Here is a 27,015-nt window from a genome sequence, read left to right on the forward strand (position 1 = left end):
CGGGTATAATCCATCTCCCCGCTATCTCCCGGGGTATCCACTCACCAGCAGCAGCTGCAGGAATGGCTCTGTTCCCCCTCTGGCTCTTGTGAGACTCCTTCCTTCTCTGGTGCTCAGTCAGCCACTGCTGGGAGCTCATCCGTGGGTGCAGTGCATCCCACTTCTGACACCAGTGTGATGGGGTTCAGGGGTCCCCCTGCACTGCACCCCGTCCGCTGGCAGGAGTGACTCTCACTCAGCAGGTACAACAGCAGGTTTATTAGGCAACAGATGCCCAGTTTCTCACAGAAGCAACAGCATAGCAGCCAGAGACAGTCCTTCCAACCTGTCCTGGGGAGAAGACCCTGAGGGATGCCCCTCTGGGGTGTAGCTTCCCCCTCCTCAGGCTGGCTGCCTTCCAGCTCTCCCTTTTCCTAGCCTCTAACTGCCGCCCCCGATTCAAAACCCAGCTCAGCTCCTCCCTGCTCTTTGTTCAGGCAGAGGTGTTACCTGCCAGTTGTAGCCCCAGGGTCATCCTTGGCCACTGGGAGCTGCTGCTTGCCTCAGACATCCAGCCTGACTCACACATGCACTCCCCCGACTCCATCACAGCTTTGGAGTGGGGCAGTGTGGGCTGACTGGAGAGGGAGGAAGAGGGACCAGGGCCCTGGCTCGGGGATCCCTTCTGGGCCCCTCTCCCCAGGATGGATTGTCCTGACGGCTGCTGGTTCCTGTGCTGACAAGTCTGTTCTGTGCTGTGTCCCTGCTGCCTGATCGCCCTGTTCTCCCACTGAGTGAGAGTCACCTCTGCCTGCAGATGGGGGTGCAGGGCCTGGGGGCCCCCTCCCACCCCGCTCCGTGACTACATCTGCACTGCATTGTACCCCCACGTCCGTGGGCCCCGCCTCCGTGGCCTCGGCGTGTCCAGGCCCAGGCTGGGCTGCCCACATGTAGTCGGAAACATGCTGCACGAGTCGGTCCTACTTCTGTGGGCGTGTTCCCAGGCATCCAGGGAGCCCCACTCCTCCGCCAGCTGGGGCCGCTCGAGGCCCGTGTTCAGGGTGTGTAGCGGGACAACGTGTCTCCATGCGGTGCTGCTTGGACGGAAGCCGGGTTAGCCCTCAGACATGTGCAGCCAGCCCCTTTTGAGGGCAACAGGCTCACCCCAGCCACAGCCAGCAACAGGGACGCTGCACCAGTGGAAGCATTTGTCCCCCTCCCTCATTGAGTCTGGTTCCAGGAGTCAGGCAGGAAGCCGCCGGGTCACAGGGGGGCGTGTTGGCCTAGCGGAGGCGCCTCTGGCTGGCGGCCTAGACCTGGCAGAGTCCCTCCGGTTGACACTGCATATGCCTCGTGCTATATTCCCCAGTGCTTCTGGGGCAGGAGCAGGAGCACAGACTGGTGGGGTCCTGCTGGCATGCTCAGCCGGGTGTGACATTACACCTGATGCATGAAGAGGACCACGTTCCTGGAGCGGGGCTTGGGGCTTCTCTTGAGCCACCAGTGTCAGGATGCGCTCGAGGGAGCCCGTGCCTGTATGGAGCCAGGCTGCCAAACCCACCCGGAAGCTGGCTGTGATGCTGGCAGACCAGATTCCAGCTCATGCCAAGGTACAAAGGCCTCGCTGACCACGGACAAATGCAGAGCTGGAAACTAGCCTGGCTCCTCCATGGCTTATGCGACAGGGAAAGGCCAAGGCCGGGGGTGAGTACAAGAGGGAAAAGCAGGGCTGGCAAATAAGCAGAGGAGGAGCAGCTGGGGAGGGAGCTGCTCTGGGACAACTGGGGCCTGCTGGCCCCACTTAAGACTACCCCCCTTTGCCCGGTGCTGAGGCTGATAGAGGAGCGTGTAGGAGGTGAGAAGCAAGGGGAGGAGTTCTCAGCAGCAAGGGGCTACGGCCACTATCCAGGCGGCCCTGAGATTCGGTGGGAAGCTGGAGCAGACTGATCGCATGGGGGGAGCTGATCCAGGAGGGGGAATGTGCTGCTGCTGCCACTGCCTGGAGGAGGTACAGGGGGCGGGGGAATCCTCTGGGGATGAGGCCCAGGGAGAAGAGCTTCAGTGTCCAGGGTGAGGGGAGCCCTGCCCCACCAGTAGCTCCACACACGGTCCCTGGGCTGGAACCTGGAATGAGTGGGTGGGGCCCGGGTTCCCCCCAGACCACCATTCCCACCCCGCCTCAAGAAGGGCAGCGGTATCCTGGCCTTGGGGTGGTGGGCTGACCAGAGGCCCGGGAACGCAGTTAGCCGTACCACACTTAGCGTTATCGGAAAAGGGAGGAGAGTTGTCCCGCTGCGTTCAGACCATACAGCACTCTGGTTGGATGCTGTAGCCGGGAGACAAAACCTGTACTCCTGGACTCTGTGCACCCCCCTTGGACAGTTTGGCCTCGGGCTCTGGGCTGCTGAACAAAATGCCCCTCCCTTGCCCCCCGTGCAGGGCTCGGGCAGGTGACTGGGGATGGCCTGGCACACCCAGCGCATCTGATGAGATGCTGACTGGGAAGATGAGAAAAAGCTCTTCCTTGCTGCTGCCCATCTCTGGCAGGGTCTCGGCGTACCCAGTGATTTGAGGGTGGCTGCTTTCTTCCCGGCCTGGCTGTAGGGCAAGCAGAGCAAAATGGTTATCTTGGGCCCTGCACCTTCAGGGCCCCATGCTCCCATGGGCTGTAACATCCACCACCCACCTCTACCTCGCACTGCCACCCTGGGAGAGCTCAAAAGACTCTCCTGTCAATGCCCTGCAGCCCTGGGATGCAACTTTAATAGCAGAACATCCTAACCCTGGATTTGCATATCAAAATCTGGAGCCTGCAGCTTCTCCTTCTAACACTGGCTCAGTACTGCCAGCCAGCGAAGTCAGCTGACTCAGGTTGCGGTCACGCCTGACGCCAAGCAGTGGGTCTGCCCAGGAAGTTGTAAGTTACTTGCTGCGGTTTGGGATTTGAAACGGAGGATTTTCCCCAGAGTTGCATGCCGTTTGCATTAGCATCAGGAGTGACTCTGAGCCAGAGAACCCAGATCAGGGTCCAGATCCTGTGTCTTCCTGAAGCTGGCAGCTGTTTGCATCCAGGGTGCAGGTCCATTTTATTACCGAGACAGGGACCTCCTGCGACGTGTGGATCGGGATCAAAAAATGTCGGGTGTTTGGATCTAGGATTATGGTCTGCTGCCTTTTCTAATCTAACATGGGAATGACCAACCCTGGGAGTTAAGGACACAGGTCCAGGAAGGGCATATGCTTTGCATAAAGCCCAAGAGAATACACTACCATTATTACGTCTAACGCTTAGCTTCCTCCTACTGTCATATGCACCCATCCCCCCAGTGTCTGGGCACCCTAGAGAACACATCTGCGCAGGGGAGGCGATGCACTAAGGGACTGAGCTTCTTCCATTGCTATTTGCCGCACAGTTGTGGCGTCACACTGCAGGCTCTCTGGGGGGACGGGGGCATTTACAACCACGTCAGAAACCTTTCAGAGGCCACTAGGCTTAGTTTAAAACTTCTGCTCAACAAAGGCACTTTCCCCTGTGCCTGCGGGCACGCCTGGACCTCCGACCACACTCTTCCCAGGGGAAGGCCATGCCCAGAATAGCACTGTGCCAGGCTGCTGCAGCCCCCGCCAAGGAAATGCACCCCCCAGCAGAGACCCACGTAAAACCAAAGCAGACTCTGGCTGAGGGACAAGCTGGAGGTGGAGCCTGGAGGCACCAGGCCCTGTCTGACCACAGAGAGGAGCCACTGCTGCAGAACAGGTGACAGAGGAGAGGTTGAGATGGAGGGATGATGCTGATTCTGTATCCCAGACGTGGCAGAGATTCCCTCATAAGATCGGGGGGCTGACTGACTTGCTGGGGCCCTGGGCAAGTGCGGGGGGAGTGGCTGCTGGAAGGGAGCAGAAAGAGGGCACTGGGGCAGGAGACGCAGGACAGCCAGCCCCCGGAGATCACTGACGATGTGCCCATCAAGTATGGGGGTAGGGGGTGCTGAACATTACGTGGGTTTCTGAGGGACTCCTTAGGGAGAAGTTAACAGGAATTCCCTGACGCCAGGAGCGTGAATTCCCAGCCAGCTGAACGACGCTCTGCAGAGAGGGTCATTGTTGGCTGATCACCTGTTACAGAAGGCCACCACTGAAGATCTGGGCTGTATGAAGGAACAGCTGCTCTGCCCAGGCTCTGCCACGGTCCCAGATCTAAGCTGGGTGAATGGAGAAAACCCAGGTGGAGATTTGGAAAGTCTACCCCCTACCAAAGCTCCAGGCTGGCGATGACCTCTGAGGAGCTTTCTGGCATGGATGCATGTAACCTGAAGTCACTAGCCGTGTGGTGGCACCGAGACCACTTACAGAGAGAGTGAGTCTCTGCAACAGCCTCAGCTGAGTGCCAGCTGACCTCCGGATCAAACTGTAATGCTTCCTTCATTAAGCTGCTGGAGGTTCCCAGGTTCAAATCTGCCTGTGGCTGGTTACACATGTATGTTCTCTTGTTTGGTGCTCTCTCTGCTATGCTTTTACCTTAAGAATCAATGTGCTTGTTAGAAAAAGCTGGGCGGGAGTAACTTACATCTGGGAGTGATACACTGAGTGTAACTCCCAAAGAGAGTGTGGCATCCAGCCCTTCAGGCGGTGTAGCTTGTGGGGGGATATCCCACTGCAAAGTGGGGAGCTATGTGCCTTACAGCCCCCAGGCTGGCGGGAGCCTAAGAGAACTCCCAGAAGGGAGCCAGATGCTGGAAATGGGTGGCCCAAGCAAGGGGAATACAGGTGCCTCAAAGCACAAGGAGAAACAACTGCCTCAGCTGTGGGAAAGGAAGACCCCACATTGCAGTGTGGGTCAATTTGCTAACAGGAAGGGCCATAGACTCAGGGCATCAACCCCACAGCCCCATGGGGTCTGACCCTGGCCTGGGCATGTCAGGGGCAGAGCCCAACACGCCAAATTGGAGACCCCCATTTCCCTGGCCAAGCCCATCTCCTTGGCCTGCAGGGACCAGGTGTACACCAAGTGTTCCTCCCTTGGCCCTGAATAAGTGCTGCAGTAGCCGAGCGAGAGACAGGACCGTGCTTCAGAAGGGACAAGGAAGGGGGTGTAACCTGCATCTCCGGGCACAGGGTGCAACTGAGGGTGAGGTACCTCTGTGTAATTCCCTGCACACCGGTGTCCAGGTATCACTGGCAGAGAGGGAGGGTGGTCCAGAGGTTAAGGCAGATTCCCTCACGGTACCTCAGTTTCCCCTCTGCTCTGGGGCGGAGATAGCACTGCCCAACCTCCCGGGGCATTGGCAGGGTAAGTCCATTGCCTGGTGTGGGGTGCTCACTTGGCAGCTGCCATGATGGGGTTGCCTGGGAAGACTGAGCTGGCACGTGCCCTGTAGCAAGTTTACACACCACCCCTGCAGCCTGTGGCTGAGACCCATTGCTTGGGCTGGAACTGTGTATGCAGAGATACCAGGCACGCCCTGTTGTGGCCAGGAAGAGGGTGGTTGCTTGCCAGGGCTGTCACACTGGCACTTTCCACAGTGCCAGCCTGGTCCTGGCTTTAAAGTATTGCTAAATATGCAAAGGGTCAGAGGAGCGAAAGAGCTGACAGCAACAGCCACTTCCCCACCCCAGAACCAAGAGAGCCCCCGAAAGGGGAAGTGATGGGTTCTCCCAGATTCCTCTCCAGCCCTGGGATTAAATAGCTCTCCTGGGAGCCAGCGAGCTCAGACGCTGTCTGCTAGGTCCAGCGCGCTGGTCCGTTGGCTGGGATGTCATAAGGCGGCAGCTCTCTGCTGGGAACCATCCCACGAGAAGGTAACATTTCCTGCGTCTCCAGGCCCTGCTGGCTGGGTGGATGTAGGGCCCTGGGTCGCGAAGGCCGGGGACATGCCTGGGTCTCAGGGCTGGATTCTGGAGTAAATGGGGTTTTGAATGCACTGGTTGGTACCCAGCAGCTGGAGTGAAAGGCCAGGGAGATGCCCAGATGCCAGGACAAGACAGATCCCATCCAGTGGTGACCTGACAGGTGACAATCCCACCCTGATGTGGCACAGGCTCAGGTTGGAGCTGCTGGCCCAGAAATTGAACGAGCTGTTTCCGAGCAATTTGCATCACCCACCCAACCCAGACCCGGGCCACAGGCTCCCAGACCTGGCCCTGGAATGGGATCGGACCCAAGGGTTCAAACCCAAATGGCCACCTCCTGCCCAGCAGGAACCACAGTGCAGGAGGGCCCAGACAGGGTGCTCCAGTGGGGAGTGAAGGAAGAGTGCTGGTGAAGCATGACCTTGTGTGCAGATGCCGCAGGTCTCTGGCTAGGGTGCAAGCCAGGGCGGAGGCTGACGCAGACACCTGGGATGCATAAATGACCCCATCCCTGCAGACATCTGTTGCGCTACAGCGCAGTGGTGGGACCTGCTGCGGTCCGGTGGGAGCTCAGCACCCCACCAGGGTGTGGCTCAGGGGCGATGGTCTAGGCTGTACCAGGTGAGTGGGGAAGGGGCTGCTTACCTGCTGGCTTTGTACAGGGAAGAGAGGCGCTCACCTTGCTGGGAGCTTCCAGAGCAAAGGACACCAATTGCAGGAGTGAAGCACGGGGCAGGAGAACCAGCCCCTTGGTCCTGCTCTCCCCGGAGCAACACCCTTCACCTGGCAGCCTGGTATCTCGCCTGCCTCTGCAGTTTCATAGCTCAGTGAGCATCCCTTGACCGCCCTTGGGTACCTTTGTCAGGACCACAGACAGGAGGTGTCCCCCGGAGGGGATGGATCCTCCCCGGGCTGACTCAGTACAGGCTCCTGCCGAAAACCAGCCTTGTTCGCCCACTGCCTCCCAGTGAAGGCAGATTCTCCTTGCTGCTGGGCTGAGGGTGCTGCTTGGCCAGCTGTACTGGGAGCCAGGAGGGATGATGGCACAAGAGGGAGTTGGTGACTTTTAAAGGCAATTACACGGATGGAGGGTAATCCCTGGGGAGGGTGTGTTATTAGAGGCCCTGCTCTGTGCCAATAGCTAGAGGTGATGAACAACCAAACCATCCTGCCTTGCAGCTTGTGCTTTTCTGCTTTGGAGGTCCCCAGTTCAGTGCCAGGTGGGCGGGTGTCACCCAACTTCCATATGCAAAGCACAACCAAACCTGTGGAACTCCCTGCTGCAGGATGGGCACAGGCCAGTTACCAACAGCCTGAGTATATGCCATCTTTTGGAAGCTGATCTTGGCCATTCTTGGTGCTTCTGTACGCCTGGCTTGTACCTCCCTGTTGCTCTCCTCTGGGGGGCCCATTGCTTGGTTCTGGGGAGGGGCGAGGGGAGCTGTTGCCAGAGTCTCAGCTCAGGGTCTAGTCTGTACCTTATCAAGGGCATTGGGGCGGGTGGGTCTTTCCAGCCATTTCCCTGGGCTTTGGGACATGTCCTCAGTGTGACCCAGGAGAGCTGCGGCCATTCATTGCCTCCTAAGCCCCAGAGCCAGGGAGCAGCTTGCGGAGGGTTAGTAATGTCCCTGGAGCTCCAGTCATGCACTGTGCAGGGTAGCCCAGCAGGAAAGCCCATCCCAGAGGTAAAAGGGGACGTGCAGCACCTCCGTGACAGCCCCCAGGGTGCTTTGCTACAGCATTCCCATGTTGCCAGTTCTCTGGGGCTGACTTTTGCCTGGGAAGCAGCCGCGGGCTCCTGGCAGGGGGCTCGTGTGCCAGTGCTGGCCGAGTTCCCCTGCCGTGGCACCTGAGCCTCCAGGCAGTTAGCTGGAGGACGCTGGTGGTGGCACAGAGGATGTTCATTGCCTGGCACCTCCAGCCTATCGCCAGCACGGGCGATCTGTCCTATGTCCCGTCTGTTGCTGGGAAAAACCATAGAGTCTGAGGAGCTGAGTTCGTGTCCATGGGAGAGAGACGGACAGATCTGCATGGCCCGAGGCGAGAATCACTGCATGTCCTCAGGCCAGGAGAGCCCCTGCCTCTAGGCAGGTTTTAGTTGCAATGAGAAGGGGGTTTTGCATTGGACTGCTCTCTACTATGTCACAGCAGCACCGAGAGACCCAACCAAGACCAGGCTCCACTGTGCAGGGTGCTGCACAGACCCGTCGTGCGAGATAGTCCCTGCCCCCAAAGACTTCATCAGCTTACGCTGTGTGATCTAGAGGACAGCGCACTGGGTTGGGATTCTGGAGACCAGGGTTCTATTGGTGGTCTGGAGGGTGACCTCAGGCAAGCCTGTGCCTCAGTCTCCTTGCCTGTAAAATGGGGAGATGGTACTGTTCTCTTTTGTAAAGCACCTTGAAAGCTCAGGGTGAAAAGCGTGGCAGAAGAGCTGGGTATTGTCATCAAGTAAAGCTCAGAGAGGGACAGGAAGCAGAAGCCAATGGAGTTGGCCATGGTCATGCAGAACTAGGAGCAATGCTCAGGTCTCCTGCATCTCAGGCTAGTGCCTGTCTCCTGGGTTGCAACAGCCAACACCACTAGAAATGGGTCACGCCCAGAAGCCCTGGTCAAAACATCCCAGAACCTGAGGGGATGTTGAAACCCACGTCTGTGTCTGAATGGTCCTCTCACTACAGACAGGCCTGGGATGTCTCTAGGTGCCCTAACCTAGCATCCACAGCTTTGTAACACTAACCAGACAAATCAAAACCGTAAAACCAGGGCAGAGCGCCGGGGAAACGAAACTCAGTGGCAAAGCAAGTGTGGAAACCTAACCCCAGGAAACAGATGGGACATTACAGAAAGACACGGGACACTCACTTCCTTCTTGGCCCTGTGGGTGTGCTGTCACCAGCATTTAGACATTATTGTTGGTGCTCTGGCAGACCCCCATGGTTTAGTTGTGTAATTTGCTGGATATTTTGCAAGCCAAGTTGGCACAAACCCTTAGAACCCTGGACTGCGTCAGGATTGCCGGTGGGATGCCGAGGTATCCTCCACCAAGGCATGCTACAGACCCACGAGAGGGTGGGCCGTATGGAAGCACCAAGAAGACAACATGGCAATTGGAAGAGGCCTGTCCCAGTACCACAGGTTCGCATGCTCGCCATGGCAGGAAAATGCAGCCACTGTTGGCAAAACAGTGACGTTTGCCACCCAGCGTTTGTCAAAATTCACATTTTGGAAAATTTCTGGCCTGCATAAATAAATGAAATCTTTTTCCAGAAATTGTTTTTTTGTCAAAATTAGTAACATCTTCATCCAGGTGAAAGCATGTGCTCTTATCCCCTGCAAGCAACTGGCCTGCACAAGACATAAAAGCCTACGACTGCAGCTTTGGCCCTTTTCTGATGATCTTGAGTTCTGTCTCTGTTAGGCTCTGTCTATACAGCATAGTTATTCTGGAGTAGATTATTCCAGAGTTATTATTCCAAAATAAGTGATTCCAGAATAATGTGCCTACACTACAGGGAAGCCCCAGAAAAAAGCAAAACTTATTCCAAAATAACAAGAAGTCCTGTGGCACCTTATAGACGAACAGATATTTTGGCTCATTGGTCCAAAATATCTGTTAGTCTAGAAGGTGGTACAGGACGACTTCTTGTTCTCGAAGCTACAGACTAACACGGTTCCCTCTCTGATCCTTATTCCAAAATAGTGTGTCTACAACACAGTAGAGGCTATTTTGAAATACAGCCATTGGACATACAATGAATTATTTTTAAAAAGCCCCTGTTCCCTGTCTACACAGCCCATATTTGGAAATAGCAGGTCATTATCTGTCTAGACACTGGCAAAGTTATTTCAAAATAGTGGCCATTATTTCAACATAACTTGGCTGTGCAGACATACCCCTAGAGTCCCAGAGTGGAGGATATTAGATGGTAACTGCTGAAAGATGCCCACAGAGAGACATTTGCAGCGCAGAATAATGTGCCCACAGCTCCCATTGGCACAGCATCTCACTTCAGTATATATCCCCACAACGCAGGAAATACATGGCAAAGTATGGACTTGCACCAAGATAGAATCATAGAACACTAGGACTGGAACGGACCTTGAGAGGTCATCGGGTCCAGGCCCCTGAACTCATGGCAGGGCCAAACACCGCCTACGCTGTCCCTGATAGATGTTTGTCTAACCTGCTCTTAAATATCTCCAGCGATGGAGATTCTACAACATCCCTAGGTAATTTATTCCAGTGTTTGACCACCCTGACAGGCAGGAAGTTTTTCCTAATGTCCAACCTAAACCTCCCTTGCTGCAGTTTAAGCCCATTGCTCTTTGTCCTAGTTTCCAAGGCCAAGGAGAGCAATTTTTCTCCTTTCTTGTTGCTCTTCTGTGGACCTACTCCAATTTCTCCACATCCCTCTTGAAATGCGGTGCCCAGAACTGGACACAATACTCCAACTGAGGCCTAATCAGCACAGCGGAGAGAGGAAGAATGACTTCTCGTGTCTTGTTCACAACAATCTTGTTAATGTCCCATCCCAGAATCACGTTTGCTTCTTTTGCAGCGGCGTCACACTGTTGACTCATATTTAGCTTGTGGTCCATTATGTCCCCTAAATACCCTTCCACAGTACTTGCAAGACAGTCACTTCCCATTCTGTATGTATGAAGCTGATTGTTCCTTCCTAACTGGAGTACTTTGCATTTTGCCTTACTAAACTTCATCCTGTTTACCTCAGACCATTTCTCCCACTTGTCCAGATCAGTTTGAATTCTGACCCTACCCTCCAAAGCAGTTGCAACCCCTCCCAGCTTGGTATCATCTGCAAATTTACAAAGAGTACTCTACATGTCAATATCTAAATCATTGATGAAGACATTGAATAGAACCGGTCCCAAAACAGACCCCTGCAGAACCTCACTTGTTATGCCCTTCCAGCATGACTGTGAACCGTTAATAACTACTCTCTGAGAATGGCTACCCAGCCAGTTATGCACCCACCTTATAATGTCCCCATCTAAGTTGTATTTGCTTAGTTTATTACCATATGCCTTACAAAAGTCTAGGTATATCCACTGCTTCTCCCCTATGCATAAGACTTGTTATCCTACCAAAGAAAGCTATCAGACTGATTTGGCGTGATTTGTTCTTTACAAATCCATGCTGGCTGTGATCTATCACCTTATTTTCTTCCAGTTTGCAGGTGAATTCCATAATTACTTCCTCTATTATCTTTCCTGGCACAAAAGTTAAACTGACTGGTCTGTAATTCCCTGGGTTGTTTTTATTTCCCTTTTATATTTGCCCTTTTCCAGTCTTCTGGAATCTCTCCCAACTTCCAGGACTTTTTGAAGAGGATAGCTAAAGGCTCAGATACCTCCTCTATCAGCTCGTTAAGCATTCTAGGATGCATTTCATCAAGCCCTGGTGACTTGCAGACATCTAACTTTTCTAAGTAATTTTTACTTGTTCTTTTTTTATTTTATCTTCTAAACCTACCCCCCTTCCCAGTAAGTGTTCATTATTAGGCTTTACTTCCTCATCAGACTTCTTGGTGAAGAGGGAAACAAAGAAGTCATTGAACACATCTGCCATTTGCAAGTTTTCTGATATTGTTTCTCCCTCCTCACTGAGCACTGGGCCTACCTCGTCCATGGTCTTCCTCTTGCTTCTAATATATTTATAGAATGTCTTCTTGTTACCCTCAAAACAAAAAAGCAGTCCAGTAGCACTTTAAAGACTAATAAAATAATTTATTAGGTGATGAGCTTTCATGGGACAGACCCACTTCTTCAGATCATAGCCAGACCAGAACAGACTCAATATTTAAGGCTCAGAGAACCGAAAATAGTAATCAACGATGACAAATCAGAAAAATTATTATCAAGGTGAGCAAATCAGAGAGCAGAGGGGCAGAAGGAGTGGGGGGAGTCAAGAAGTAGATAAAGCAAAGTGTGTAAAATACTCCTTATAATGAGCCAGATAATTCAAAATACGTGTTAATATGTCAGATTTGAATATAAAAGAGAGTTCAGCAGCCTCTCTTTCCAAACAGCTGTTAAAGTTCATTGTCAGTAAAACACGGACTTTCAGGTCATTAACAGAATGGCCCACTCCATTAAAGTGCTGACCGACAGGTTTGTGAATCAGGAGTGTTTTTATGTCTGTTTTATGTCCATTAATTCTTTGTCTAAGAGTTTGAAGTCTGTCCAATACACAAAGCATCTCGGCATTGTTGGCACACGATGACATATATGATGTTAGTTGAGGAACATGAAAATGTGCCCGTGATTCTGTGAATAACCTGGTTAGGTCCAGTGATGGTATCTCCAGAATATAGATATGTGGACAAAGTTGGCAAGAGGGCTTGTTGCAAGGAAAAGTTCCAGCACTGGTGTTCCTGTGGTATAGACTGTGGCTGTGAGTGAGACTCCTCATAAGGTTGGGAGGTTGTCTGTAGGAGAGAACAGGCCTGTCCCCTAGGGCCTTCTGGGGTGTGGCATCCTGATTAAGGATAGGTTGTAGGTCTTTAATAACACATTGCAGTGGTTTGAGTTGGGGGCTGTAGGTAATGACCAGTGGTGTTCTGTTCTTGGCTTTTTTGGGCTTATCTTGGAGTAACTGGTCTCTCGGTATTTGCCTGGCCCTATCTATTTGTTTTTTAATCTTTCCTGGTGGGTAATTCAGGTTTATGATTATTGGTAAAGATCTTGTAGTTTTCGGTCTCTGTCAGTAGGATCAGAGCAAGTGGGATTGTACCTCAGGGCTTGACTGGAAACAGTGGATCTAGTTGTGTGTGCAGGATAGAAGCTAGAAATGTGTAGGTAAGTATAGCGATCAGTGGGTTTCCGGTAGAGTGTGGTACGATCAGGCCATCCTTGATTCGTACTGTAGTCTCCAGGAAATGTCTCTTGCACGTGGAGTAGTCGAGGCATAAGTTGATGGTGGGGTGCAGATTGTTAAACTCTCTGTGGAATTCTTCTAAAGTCTCTATACCTTGGGTCCAAATCATAAAGATGTCTTTGATGTATTGTAAGTAAAGGAGGGGTAATGGGAGATGAAAGCTGACGAATCATTCCAGGTCAGCCATAAATATATTAGCATATTGTGGGGCCATGCGGGTGCCCATAGCAGTTCCACTAATCTGGAGGTATAAATTGTCCCCAAATCAGAAATAATTGTGGGTGAGGACAAAGTTACAGAGGTCAGACACCAGATGGGCTGTGGTGACATCAGGGATGGTATTCCTGATCGCTTGTAATCCGTCTTCGTGTGGAATATTAGTGTACAGAGCCTCTACATCCATGGTGGCAAGGATGATGTTGTCAGGAAGTTTTCCAATTAATTTCCTCAGGAAGTCAGTGGTCTCTCGGAGATAGCTGGGAGCGTTGGTGGCATAGGGTTTGAGGAGGGAGCCCACTTAACTGGATAGTCTGGTGGTAAGGGTACCAATACCCGAAATGATAGGGCATCCGGGGCTTCCAGGCTTGTGGATTTTGGGAAGTAAATAGAATAATCCCAGCTGGGCTCAGATGGTGTGTCTGAGTTTATAAGGTCCTGAGTAGCAGCAGGGAGTTCCTTAAGTAGTTGTTGTAATTTCTTTTGGAATTCCAAAGTGGGATCAGAGGAGAGAGGTCTGTGAAATGTGGTGTTGGAGAGTTGTCTGGCTGCCTCTAGCTAGTTTGAGCTCATACTTGGTCCAACTCTAAGCACAGATCACCTAACTGCTAGACCATCCTCCCTCTGAGATGCTGAGCCATCCTCATAACAACATCTGGGTCCTGCCTCAGCTCAAGGGGCCAGAATAGAACTCCCTAGGTGCCTTTCACACCTCCATTTCAATGGTTGGACCTACAAGTACTGCCACAGGTGCTATTTTTTTACATGCACTGGGTGGTGCTTTTTCAACAGACTAGCTACATAGACCAGGCCTGGGGGAATTCTGCAAACTTCACTATGGCTGTAAAGGCAACAATTGCAGAATTTCCCCTGGACTAATAGACCAGGGATACTCAAATCTCACAGGAGCAGGAGTCAAGTTAGCAATCAACCTTACCCAAAAGAGCCACAGCCACGTGAACTCAGGGTTTCGTTTACTGCAGAGTTATCAGTTCATATTTAAACGGCATGATGGAAAATAATTGTGTGTGTATTTATAATATTCTCACAGCACATAAATTAACAACTTCCTAAAGTAAAAAGCTTCATTGGTTAATAACACAGCAAGAGGTCCCTGATTGGTGAATCGTTAAAACCATGTTTTAATATCATGTCCTGCAAAGAGCTGCAGGGGAAGCGTTAAAAGCCAGAGTCTGTGAGTCCCTGATAGCCAGCGTCAGCCCCCTCTTCCTAATGCAGCCATTTCCCCATGGTGCGGGTTGTGCCTAAAAGGGCTTACGGCTGCGGATCTCATCCCCGTGTGTGTGTAACTCGAGAGGGCCAGCAGACGAACCCCTCACCTTCTGCCCATGCTGTGATTTCACCGAGCTGCTTTCTGCTGAGCATCCGTCAGATCAAAACTGGAAACGGTGGGGAAAAAATTTTGCTCTGATTTCCCCAGGGTCAGGGTGGAATAACTCCCCAGCATCCAACAGTGCTACAAGGAATTCAAAGTGGGGGTGAGGACATCTCTTCTCATCCCCAGGGAGGCTGTGATTGAAGTCTTTCTGGGATGGGATGGAGTGTGCCTTTTGGCTGCCCAAACTCAGCATCCACGCAGGCTCCCTGGAATCTCTTCACTGGCACAGGGGTCATGTCAGGTGGCTCTTGGCCGCTCCCCTGCCATTCAGCCCTAGGATGCCGGCTCTGAGCTGCAGGGAAATTTGCATCTACATCCCGGTCCCTGTCCCTCATCAGAATCTGCACCGAAACTCCGGGTTTTGCCTGGTGACCAGGTGCAAACTCTGTGGCTTGCGCCCACTTGGGGGCCATCCAGTGACTCTCTGCTACCAAACACAAAGCTGCAAACGCTGCATTGCCCCCTCAAGCCATTGTGCAGGTCTGAGCTGGGGTCACCAGCCCCAAACCCCAGGGGCCTTGCTCGCAAGCAGAGGACATAGAGAGAGGACAGCCGGAAGAGCCAGAAAGACATTTATACTTGTCCACGGGCACGCCCAGGGCCCAGGCACTTTGCAGAAGATATTTGAAGGCTGCAGTTCTCCACCCAAAGACATCAAAGCTTCCAAACCAGGCAAGCAGAATGGTGGTTTTGTCTAAGGTCTCTCAATGAGAGGGGAGGAGAGCTCAGGGGTTTAAGCGTTAGCCTGCTAAACCCGGGGTTGTGAGCTCAATCCTTGGGGAGCCCTTTTAGGGATTGGGGCAAATAGACATCAGGGATGGCGTTTGGTCCCACTAAGAAGTCAGGGACCTGGACTAGATGACCTCCCAAGGTCCCATCCAGTTCTAGGAGATGTGTGTCTCCAATTATATTATATATTGGCTGCCCAGAACTTCTGGCTTATCAGATCAAGAATGGATCATTTCCAAGCAGCAGGTGAGTGACAGACTGGGTCTCCAACCAACACCTGCTGTGGTGAGGTCTGGTTTGATAGTGCCATGGAGCCAAGTTAGACTCAGACCTATAGCCCACTCACTTGTCCCTGGACCACAGGGGTGCCAGGTACGTGTTTCTTCCAGCTGCAGCAGAGGCATTGTATGGAATAGAATTGGGATTCGGGTGGCTGCCTGGGTGTGAACCTGGCATAACCACCTCAAAGTCAGTGGGTTACTTCACCAGGACGCTGCTTCAGTTGAGAGCCAAATTTATCCTTCTGTGATCCAAACTGGATGGGAGGTCAGCAGAACCCTGGTGAGACGAGCAGGGTCCTGGCCCCAGGCCTAGCAGGCAGAGGACCCTGAGTCTGAGCACGGGACAAGCACTCACTGGGTCAGGGAGCCTGAACTCCTCTTCCACCCTGGCTCAGGCTGTAGTACATTGGACGGCCAATATGGAGAAAACCTGACCCACTGCAGTCTTCATCCAATCTGTGGTTAAACAGAAACCTCCAGTCTGCAGGGCCGTAGACCCAGCTCCTTGTGCCTGCATGGCATCCCTTTCCAAGCACTTATTCAAAAGATTCACCGACCCGCGAGAGCCGATTGCTCAACCCTCTTTTCTGTTCCACCAGGATCTCCCATAACCTCACCCAGCAGCAGCAGCCATGACTTCCTTCCTGCAGCTCCTCCTCCTGGCCTGCCACGCCCGCCAAGGTACAGTGCCAAGTCTAAACCTAACACTAGTGATCCAGGATGTTCTCTTAGTGCAGGACCTACCAGGGTGGCAAACGGTTTGGACCATTAGGAAAGGGCTGGAAGGCAGGAGAGACAGTCTGACAATTCCAGTCTATAAATCCATGGGACACCCACGCTCTGAGTACCACATGAACCTCTGTGTGCAAAGGCGCATTAACAATTAACAACAAAAATGGATGGGGGGATAGAACAGGCTCCACATGAGGAGAGAGTCAGAAAACTGGGACTTCTCAGCTTGGGAGGGAGAAGCGTGAGAGGGCTACGACAGAGGTCGAAAACCCCAAAGAAATGGAGGAGAGAAAGTGAATCGGGAAATGGTATTTACGCCTCCACAAAACACAAGAACCGGGGCCGCCCAATGAAATGAACAGACTGCGGGTTTAAAACAAACCAACCCGCAGAACTCGTTGCCAGGGGACATTTCAAACCTATAGCAAGCTTCAGTTCACGGAGGATTGGTCCATGCCAAGTGATGGAGGAGTGGTCCATGCCCAGCTGGCCAGGGGTACAACCCTCTGCTCTGGGTGTCACTAGTCTCTGCCCGGCAGAGGCTGGGAGGGGCAACGGGAGGGATCACTCGATGATTCCCTGTTCTGTCCACTCCTGCAGGGGCACCTGGCATCTGCCACGGTCTGCAGACAGGACACTGGGCTAGATGGCCAGTCTGACCCAGTGTGGCCGTTGTTAGGTTCTAATCCAGAGCTTGGAGGAGTATCTCTGCTACGCTCAGGAGCCATGTCTACCTGGACCTGTATGTTCTTCCAGGGTAGGGAGCTCCCTGGTTTCACACCAGCAAGAGCAGAAATAGGATCAGACGCCCAGCACTGTCTGGTCCTAAGGTTCCGAACCAAAACCAGTTAGCCAAGCCCTTTGCAGCAGGTGGCATCATTTACTTGTGTGTCAGTTGTGCTTAGAACACAGGTGGTGCATCTTTGGCTCCATTTTACATGCAGGCAAACTGAGGCACTAAGCGACTGCACCCCACAAGTCCAGCATGGCCCCTGATTTTGGGTACCCTGGGCTCAATTTGGGTTCCCAGCCTCTCACACAGGGACAACTTCCCCTCTGGGGCGATTCTGCCGGGGATCAGTTTGATTCAGTGACTTTAAAGGGAATTCTAGCTGATCCATGTGTCTAAGCCAGGTGCCCAGGGTCCGGCTCCTCTCCTGCAGGTCAAGATGTACACACACAGAGATATGGCAGATCAGTAGCAAAGCCAGAAGGGAAGAAATCTCTGCCCAGGAGCTGGAGGAGAGCAGAGGAGCAGCTTTGCCGTGTCCTGACTGAGGTTCCTCTGGTCCCTCTCTCTGTTCCCCTCTGTCTCATGCAGCCTTGGGCTCGTGGGGGGTCACGTGCCCCCAAAGCCTGCACGGAGTGGAGGAGTCCTGTGTCCTGATACCCTGCACCTTCAGCTACCCCAGCACGGTTACCACGAACAACGGCATCGTGGCCATCTGGTACAAGGATTACGAAAGCCAGCGCACTGTGATCTACCACTCGGACACACCCAGCGAGGTCCACAGCAGCTTTCAGGGCCGGACCGAGCTGCTGGGCGACCCGGCTGCGCACAACTGCACCCTGCTGATGCGGGGTCTGAGGCCCGAGGACAGCGGCAAGTACAGCTTCCGGTTCGAGATCAACCAGGGTGACCGGTGGTCAGACATGCACGGGGTGATGCTGACTGTTACCGGTGAGTACAGAGATGAACTGGCCGAGTGTGTGAAATCTCTGCCACTTTGCTGGGTATGGTAGATTCATAGAATACTAGCACTGGAAGGGACCTCGAGAGGTCATCGAGTCCAGCCCCCTGCCCTCCGCAGGACCAGATCATGCCTGATAGTGAAAAGCTGGTGAGATAAACAAGTATCTTCAGGGATGGAGATTCCATAACCTCCCCAGGCAATTTTTTTGCAGTGCTTGACCACCCTGACAGGCAGTTTTTCCTAATGTCCAACCCAAACCTCCCTTGCTGCGGTTTGAACCCGTTGCTCCTTGTCTTATCCTCAGAGTTTAAAGAGAACAATTTTTCTCCCTCCTCTTTGGAACACCCTTTCAGATGCTTGAAAATCACAGCCATGAACCCTCTCAGTCTTCTCTTTTCCAGAGTAAACAAGCCCAGTTTTTTCAGACTTCCCTCACAGCTCATGTTCTCTAGACCTTTCATCATTCTTGTTGCTCTTCTCTGGACCTTCTCCAGTTTCTCCACATCTTGCCTGAAATCTGCTGCCCAGAACTGGACACAATACTCCAGTTGAGGCCTGATCAGCGCTGAGCAGAGCAGAAGAATAACTTCTTGTGTCTTGCTTACAGGCCTCTTGTTAATGCGGACCAGAATGATGTTTCCTTTTTATTTTCCATCAGTGTCACACAGTCGACTCCTATTTAGCTTGTGGTCTGCTCTGGCCCCTAGATCCCTTTCTGCAGGACTCCTTGCTCGGCAGTCATTTACCTTTTCCCAGCACATGTGCCCTGTACTGCTGCCAGCCATGGGTGACTCTCCTGTAACTCCTGCTTTTGAAACAGCTGATATCTATCCCCACAGCTGCCATGAATGTCCAAGTCACAGTGCCAGGAGGGAGGAATAAACTGGAATTGCTATTGGCCCATTGCAGATACACCAGAACACCTGTCTTCTTCTATCCCTAGAGACCCCCAGCAGCCCGATCATTGCTGCCCCGGAAGATATAAGGGAGGACACGAGAGTGAACTTCACCTGCTCTAGTCCATACGTCTGCCCCTACGACAACATCACCCTGCAGTGGCAGGGCTACAATGTGCTGGTCTCAACGGTGGCTGGGGAGGCGCAGCTGGACACTGCTGGGGCTCTAAGCTGGCAGAGCCTGGTCACCTCCTGGTCCTGGAAGGATCACTCCAAAAAACTGGCTTGCAAAGTGTCGGTTGGCTCCAAGCAGGCAGCTGGGGAAATTACTCTGCAGGTGAAACGTGAGTAGTTCAGACACTGGCCTGGCTGAATGGCAGCAAGAACCAGCAGCTCGGGCTCTCTGTCTGCCTTGCCCAAGTCACATCTTTCCTGGCCGCCAAGCTGCCAATTGTGCCATGTGACCTCCGACTCTTTTCCAGAAATTCCTGGCCAGCTTCCAGCAAATGGCTGGCTTCCCTTAACCCTCCTCCATGATTTCATCTGCACACACACTTCTCACCTTGAGCTGTGCGGGGGCATTGTGGGGTGTTCAGCAGCTGCCCTGTCCCACCCCAGAGGTGGCTGCATTCCTGTGGGGAGCAAATTGAGTCTAGTGTCTTTAGCCACACTTGGAAAACACAGCTGCTGGCTGACTGGTGGGTGGTGCAATTAACGGTGGCGGCTAGCGAGAGGATGCAGAGGTCTGGCTACCGGTGTCGTTGGACGTCTGCACCCTGTCGCTGGCAGAGCTAGCGTTCAGGCCAGGTTGGGGGAAGCCATCGGTAAAGTTCTCTGGCAAGAGAGGGGCTGTCTCAACCCAGAACGCAAGGCCGGCTGTGTCCCCCGTCCTGGAGCTCCTGTAATGGCTGGGCTGACATTCTCAGACTCAGCCACTGAGACAACACCTGGTCACCTTGTAGAAGAGTCCCAAGGGCTGGTCAGTCCACTGATGTCGGTGCCGTTACCCCAGGGGTCTGCCGGAAGCTGCACCTGGACAACAGGCCCCTAGCTCCTCCTGGGACCCTTATCTCCCTGCTGTACGCACCTTCCCCTCTGACAACCCACCGCTGCCTTCGGCCCCAGAGATGTCCCCTTGAAGGCCAACAGCACTTCCTCCTCCTCCCCACTGTGCACGCTCAGTACTGCTCCCCACTTCCCTCTGGGTCTGCCCCTGGTGTGCAGCATCCAGCCCGACCTCCCCGCTCACCATCCGCCTGGCAAACAGGACTCTGCATCGAGCCCCGATGGGACGGCCGGTAGCCAGGCCTCCCCCGCGTGCTAGAGACCCCCAGAGCCCCCAGCATTGCCGCCTGCCCGCACTGCAGCCCCAGGCCTGTGCATCCTGCTCCTCCACTCACAGCCTGAGGGACGCAGCTGCCTCCTACCCACGTCACTAGCTTGACCCTGGGCCAAGACCTTTCCAGTTCCTGCCCGGGCTGCTCCCGCCTCTCCTGGAAGCAGAGAGGCCCAGGGTATGTTACCGAGGGACTGCGGTTAGGAAGCAGCTCCGAGGCCTGGGTCTGGCCTCCTGACCTGCAGGGAACCACCTTGAAGGGTAAGAAACTGGTTCAGACCCCACTGCCCCCTCAGTCTTTGGCTCTAAGTTCTGGGTTCGAGGGGACGCAACGGCCACCGAGTCTGCCCCCTGCCCCCTCCGAGCTAACAACGCTTCCCGGTCTCACAACCGCTGGCTTCCGCCTCAGCCAGCAGTTCCTGGCTGTGGTAGTGCCCGTTGGATGTGGCCTCCATCCAGCGTCACTCCTCATGTGCCCTTTCCTCCTCTGTCCCCCCTTTCCCCGCAGATTCCCCGAAAGGCACCAGCGTGTTCATCCAGCCGTCCACACAGAACATCCGGGTGGGCGACTCCATCTCCCTCACCTGCCGTGTGAACAGCTCCTTCCCCGGGGTGGCCACTTACAAGTGGTACAAGGGCAAGGCGGCCTTGGAGAGCCAGCAGATACTCGTTCTCCAGAGCGTTGCTCGCGAGGATTACGGCCTCTACCACTGTGAGGCGGAAAATTCAGTCGGGACTGGAGTGGCCGAAGCAGTAGTTCTCTATGTTTTCTGTAAGTACGGCGGGCGGGACCAGGGCTCCCTCTAATTTTTCCCTCTATGAGCAGAATAAACTTTGTTCTGGGCTCCAAGGCATATGCAGCTGTGCACCGCCAGCCAAAACCCAGGCTGCCAGCTGTGGTCGCTCCGCTCATCAGCTGGGCGGCACCTGAATCTCTCCTGGGCGGCCGACAGAGCACTCAGCTCACAGGGAACACTGCTGGGGGTCTAGGATGGAGCAGGGACCATAAGCAGCAAAGAGAACGAAAACTGTAAAACATTTGTACATTTCAACTAAAAAACGTTTAAAGCAAAAGAATTCAAAATCCGCCCAAAGCGTGCCATTGGCCCAGCCCACGATTTTCCCAGTTCACAACAATTTGAGATTTTGAATTTTTCAGCCCCATCCAGGGCAGGAAAATTTTTTAATGTCTCAGGTTTTGGATTTTCCTACCCAATGAGATAGGAAAACTGTTTCTTACCCAGCTCAAGTGATCACCCTCATGTCCAAGTGCCACCGAAGCACCAGTGAATCTACCCTTTGGGATAAGGAACTATCGGTAGGTCTCGTTTACAGATGGGGAAACTGAGGCACAGAGCGCATAAGCGACTTGCCCAAACACAGAAAGACAAGAAGTGTGGTAGAAATCGAGTCCCAGATCTCCTGGGTCCCAGTGCAGTGCTTTGACCACACACCCAGCCTTCCTCCTAGCTCACGTTTGCATCCCGGAGAGAAGGAGGGCGTCTTCTTGACCCCGGATGGTGTCCCATTCATGTCCGTGCAAGGTTCATCTGAGTGTGAATCGTGTGCTCCGTTCCCTGAGGTCAACACACGGACGCATCTCGTCCTTTTCTCTGCCCGTGGCACAAAATCACCTAGCACTCCAAGGGCTGTAACGCTTTGGTCTCACTCTGGCGGAGGGTTGGTGGTGTGAGTGGCCTGCGCCCCGCAGGTTAGACTGGATGATCTGGCCATCCTGCTGAGTCTTAACCTCCAGGGTTCACTCTGCTGTCCTCTCCTTCAGCTGCCATGATCTCGGTGAGCCCCTCTGCGGTGATCCGGGAAGACGAGACGGTCACATTGACCTGCGACGTTCCTGGGGCGGAGAGCCAGGAGCTCACCTACAGCTGGTACAAGAACAACGTCTGGCTCAAGGAAGGCACCGCCCTCTCCCTGGTGTTTCACGAGGTCGCCACCAGCGACACCGGCTATTATTCGTGCAAGGCGCAGAATGACAAAGGGAGCGAGATGTCCCCGGTCGTCAGCCTGAGCGTGTTCTGTAAGTGCCACACAACCCAACGTACGACGGGGCGCCTGGCTCCGAAAGGGCTCATCGATGATTAAGAGACAAGGGGAGCTAGCCAATGGGAGCAGGAAACCGGAGTGGCACTAAGAGCTGACAGCCTAAGCCCCGGCCCTTCTGCCTTTAGCTCCACCCCTTCCAAGGCGTGGAGCCAGGCCCCCTCCCACCTGGCCCTGGCGCCTGCGGGGGCTGTTGTCCCTGCTAACCATAGGTGCCAAAATGGAGACTTCCTGCAGCAGCCACCCTCAGCTGCATAGTGGTAGCAAATCCATACCCGGCATCCCCTGCGCCCCCCCGCTGCTCCCCAGCCAGACCTCTCCCTCCCAGCGTGAGACCTGGAAATCTGCTCCCCCGCCCAGCCAGTCTCTGAGCTGGGGAACCCCTTTGAATCTCTCCCTCCCAGCCGGCGGCCAATGCCAGGTGTAGCCATCTCCTGACAGGGCGGGTTTGTTACCCTAGCACCGGGAAACACAGCATCCCTGGAGGGAACGCATGGTGCGGGGCCCTGGGAAGGTGCACGGGCCCAGATTCTCAAAGGGTGAAGAGTCTAACCAGGGTGACCAGCTGTCCTATTTTGGCCAGGGCAGTCACCTGTCCCAGTCGTTGCTACTTTTTTTGCCAAACCTGGGCGTCTGTCCCAGCCGCCAGGCAGGACGGAGGTGTCCCCAGGGTCAGCTGGAGGCTGTGCTGCCTGCCAGTGGGACAGCACAGAGGTTGCTGCTGGGTGGCAGCTGCTCCTTCCACCATCCTGCTTCCTGGGTGACACAGAGCTCAGGGGTTCAGCCCCAGCCCCAGCCCCCCCCCAGGTGGCCCAGAGCTGGGCAGGTCAGCCTCAGCACAGCTGCGTGGAGCACAGGGCTCGGCCCTGGCCCTGGGCAATGCAGAACCCCAGGGGTCAGCCCCCACTGTGGGTGCTCAGAGCTCTGGTGCACAGCTCCAGTCCTGGGTGGCTTGGGGAGGGCGACTCTGGTGAGCCCTGTGAGGGGAGGCGCAGCTCAGGTGAGCCCCATTTTCACTTTCACCATATACCAGGCTTCCCTGGGCCCAGCAGCTGGCCCAGCTGCCAACCCACCGCTGGCTTCACCAGCCCCAGGTAGTGTTCCCCTCCCCACACGGCTCTTTGGAGCCTGCTTCAGCCAGCCCCCGCGCTCTGCCCTTCCACAGATCCCCCGCAGGCCCTTGCTGTCACCATGTTCCAGGAGATGCAGGAAGGAAAACTGGCCATCATTCACTGCACCGTGGACAGCCACCCACTATCCACCCTGGCCCTGTACCACGACGGGGCCCTCCTCGCCGCCACCACTGCCCACGCCGCCCCCCGACAGCGCTTCAGCGTCACTGCTTCCCACAACTCCTTGAAACTGGAGATCCGGAACGTGCTGCCGGAGGACGACGGCCAATACCGCTGCACGGCCAGCAACCCGTACGGGAACGCCACCGCTGCCAGAGCGTTCCAAGCCCAGAGTAAGTAACCTAAGGGTGACCCCCAGGCGGGGTCAGAGCTTGCCACCAAGCCACACTCCCAGAGCTGCTGCAGGTCCTCCCCCCATGATGCCTTCTCTGAGTGCAACCACCCACAGGTGGGCTCAAACCTGCAACCTCTGAAGCTTAGCGCAGGAGCCTGTACAGTGTGAGCTAAAAGCCAGGTGGTGCTGAGCGCAGGCTGGAGACACAACTCATGCTTCCACTCTGTAAGTGGTCTAAGTGCCACTCCATGGGACGGTGACCTACATGCAGCAGGTGTGTGGGTTGCACCAGCACCATGTTGAATAACACCAGCACCTTGCTGTTGCCTTCCCAGTGGAAACCACAGGGCAACGTGGTTCCCCCCTGAGTCCGTGTCTGAGGAGCATTTCCCACCTCTCGCAGCGCAGCCCCCAGCCAGCTCACTTTAGCATCAATGCCCGAGGGGTAACGCTAGTACAATGAGATCTTCAAAACTGCCCCAAACAAGAGATCCCACTGCCCCCTTGGTGCTCGGCTACAGGCTCCATCCTCAGCCGCATCTGGGCTCAGTGGTCCTTACATTGAACACGTATGGCCCTTCCCAAGGGCCAGGAGAGGGTCTGTGGTCCGTCCTCCACTCTGGGGTCCAGCCTGGGCAGCATGGGTTGAGCAGCTAGGTCTGTTCCTTTCGAGACACAATGCTGTTTCCCTGGACCACGTCTCACTCCTGAGTTTCCCTGAAGCCTGTGCTTAGCACAACCTCTCTGCTGGGCCCCAGGCTTCCCCCTAGGTCCTCTCAGTGCCCTCTCTCTCAGCTGGAACGCTGACCTTTCCAGGCTGCATCTCTGTTCTTTGGCCTCTTCCTAGGACCTGCCAGAGGGATTAATTACATCCCGGTGGCTTTCTTCAGTCTGCCGCTCCAGGCCTTTTCCAGAGAGGGGAAACACCCAGCCGCCTCTCGGGACAACGTACCTCTGGCCCCAGCTTCGCTGCTCTGGCCTCCAGAGTGCCTCATGGCTCCGGGCCCTCTAGTTCCAAATCTTCCTTGCATCTCTTGTCCTTTAGCCCAGGGTGACTCTCAGCTCTCTCTCACCCAGCTTTCCTCCCCTCCTCTGCCCTGTGCCACTACTCCAGCTGGGCTAGGTTCCCCCTTACACCTGACATGCTTCCCAGGTTTGCCCAGGGGCCTGGCTGGGCTCAGGTTCCTGTCATAGACCTACGCTCAGTCAAGAAGCTATCGAAAGGCTTTTTATCATTGTGAGACAGGCAGAGCTGGCTGCCCAAACAGAGCAAACAATGTCACTGAAATCTCAGAGTCGGTGCCAACATTGGAACCATTTTTCATATTTTTCAAAAAAATTGTCATTCATTTCTTTTTGAGAAATCTCAACATTTCATCGCTCTTCCTTTTATCGCCCCCTCTTGCCTAGCAAGTGAAACCCGTGGCTAATGTCCAGAGGATTCCCACCCTGCGCACATTTTCTTTTCCTTCTTCCATTCAATGACTTTTAGATCTTCTCCTCCTTCAGACAGCTACGGAGCAGCAGAAGGGGGAAAAGAAGAGTAAAGTCAAGGGGAGAAATAACCGTGCTGGTTTGCTCTTCCAGTTGGCCTCTCTGAGAGGGAGGGAATGATGAGAAAGGAGACAAACAAAATCCCTAGTTTCAAAATTGAAGTAATTTTTAGAATTCTGAAAACAAAAGTGCACCCAAAATTTCAGTGAGAGCACATTGAAAAAATTAGTTCCAGGCAGAAAATGCTGACTGAAAAAAATGACATTTTGCCACAACAACCAAACAAAATCCCCTTTGGCAAATCTCACTTTTTCAGGGGGAAAATCTTTTGGTTAAAACACTTTGACCATCAGTCACTACTCTCTAGCAGCTCAGGGACTGCTGATTTCAACTCACTTTTCTCCAGTCTTCCGGATTGTGCCTTGAAGAAGGTACAGCTGATTACAAAAGCGGATACTTGGGTTCTAGGGAGGGGGCACTGAAGAGATCGTGTGGTTCGGGTGCTGAAGTTCTTGTCTCGCTGGGCTGTGACGTTTCACATGGTCCTGGTGTACCTTTCAGGGGATGCTTTCCTTTGACACTTTCTCTGGAGGAACCTTCTACTTTCATTGGATAAGCACGGAGCTTCCCTACTAGAGCTAGTCAGAAAATGTTTTGAGGTGTTTTTCCTGCTGGAAATATTGGTTTTTTCACCACAATTTTTAGACTTCTGAGCAAAAAAATTGAAAACGTACAATCTCCAGTTGAAAAAGTTCGGCTAGAAACCAAAAGCATTTCCATTTGAAAATGTAGTGCATCATGGGAATTGCCAGGTAGGGGCCTCATGTTCCCTTTCACCTCCAGGAGCCAGAATCCCAGGCCAAACCACAATTCCCATGATGCACTATGGCTCCCTTCTGGCAAGGCTACTGCAGGTGCATCATGGGACATCCTGGTGCAATGCATCCTGGCAAATATAATGTGGTGAGGGAACCCGGCCACAGAGGAGAATGGGGTCATAGACATCTGAAGTCCAACTCCCCCTGCAGGAGTATTTCCAAATCAAACTGTGGCAGCTTTGGGCTAATAGCTTTTCTGCTTTTGGATGCCAGGCTTTGTTTTGTTACAAAAAGTCATTGTTTTCCTGCATGGAAAACTTTATTCTCCCACCAAAAGCAAATTTTCTACTGGAAAAACAGTTTTTCAACAGGATTTTTTCAACCTTTCTCCCTCCCACCCTGCCCGCTCCACTGCCTGGGACAGCTATCCCACAGTAGGAGACGAGGCTGAAAGCCATGCTGCCAATCTTACAAATGGCCTCTATTTCCCCCTCTTCCTGCTTCCCCCAAGCCAGAAACAAGTACGGGGAATTCTTTCATAGAATCATAGAATCCCAGGGTGGGAAGGGACATCAGGAGGTCATCTAGTCCAGCCCCCTGCTTCAAGCAGGATCAACCACCACTAAGTCATCCCAGCCAGGGCCTTTCATATCTGTCAACGCCAGGAGCAGGAGGGGGAGGTACAGTTAGAGCTCAGGAGAGGCAAAGCCGTGGGATCCCCGAACTGGGCAAGGGGAACCCAGGCAACTCCAGAGTCGGGAAGCCAGCCACAGTGGGGGAATGCCAGCAGCTCCGGGGCTGGGAAGCTGTCTGGAGCCGGGAAGCCAGCCACAGCAGGGGAACACTGGTAACTCCAGGAAGCCAGCTGGGACTGGGGGATCTTTGGCAGTGGTAGGGCTGGGGGAAAGCAGCATGTTTGTGCCAGTTATTGGAGAGTTCCAGTTGAATGAATGCTGGATACAAGAGAGTTTACAGTTAAAAGAACGGCAGGCAAAAGGCACAACCCATCCCCTCTCCCCAGCCCATAATGCTGCTGCGTGGGCAAAACCAAACATCCAGGGTGCTGAATCTATGCCCAGTGTCCCTGGCTTCCTCTCGTTCCCCTCACCTCACAGGACTGCTGCCGTCCTGACCACCAAAGCCTGTGTTTGCTTTAGCTCAG

General features: G+C 53.8%; 1 protein-coding gene across 1 annotated transcript in view; it reads left to right on the forward strand.

The window, feature by feature from the left end:
* Positions 1-5,682: 5,682 nt before the first annotated feature.
* SIGLEC1 (sialic acid binding Ig like lectin 1) overlaps positions 5,683-27,015 on the forward strand; it is a 51,247-nt gene continuing 29,914 nt past the window's right edge. Inside the window, exons 1-7 of the mRNA XM_074991641.1 lie at positions 5,683-5,778; positions 15,955-16,036; positions 17,409-17,768; positions 18,725-19,021; positions 20,522-20,785; positions 21,797-22,051; positions 23,240-23,539. Coding sequence (XP_074847742.1) covers positions 15,988-16,036; positions 17,409-17,768; positions 18,725-19,021; positions 20,522-20,785; positions 21,797-22,051; positions 23,240-23,539 — 1,525 coding nt within the window. The 5' untranslated portion in view covers positions 5,683-5,778; positions 15,955-15,987. The remainder of the gene's footprint in view (positions 5,779-15,954; positions 16,037-17,408; positions 17,769-18,724; positions 19,022-20,521; positions 20,786-21,796; positions 22,052-23,239; positions 23,540-27,015) is intronic.

Source organism: Carettochelys insculpta, chromosome 4, assembly GCF_033958435.1.
Source record: "Carettochelys insculpta isolate YL-2023 chromosome 4, ASM3395843v1, whole genome shotgun sequence".
NCBI classification, from domain to species: Eukaryota; Metazoa; Chordata; order Testudines; family Carettochelyidae; genus Carettochelys; species Carettochelys insculpta.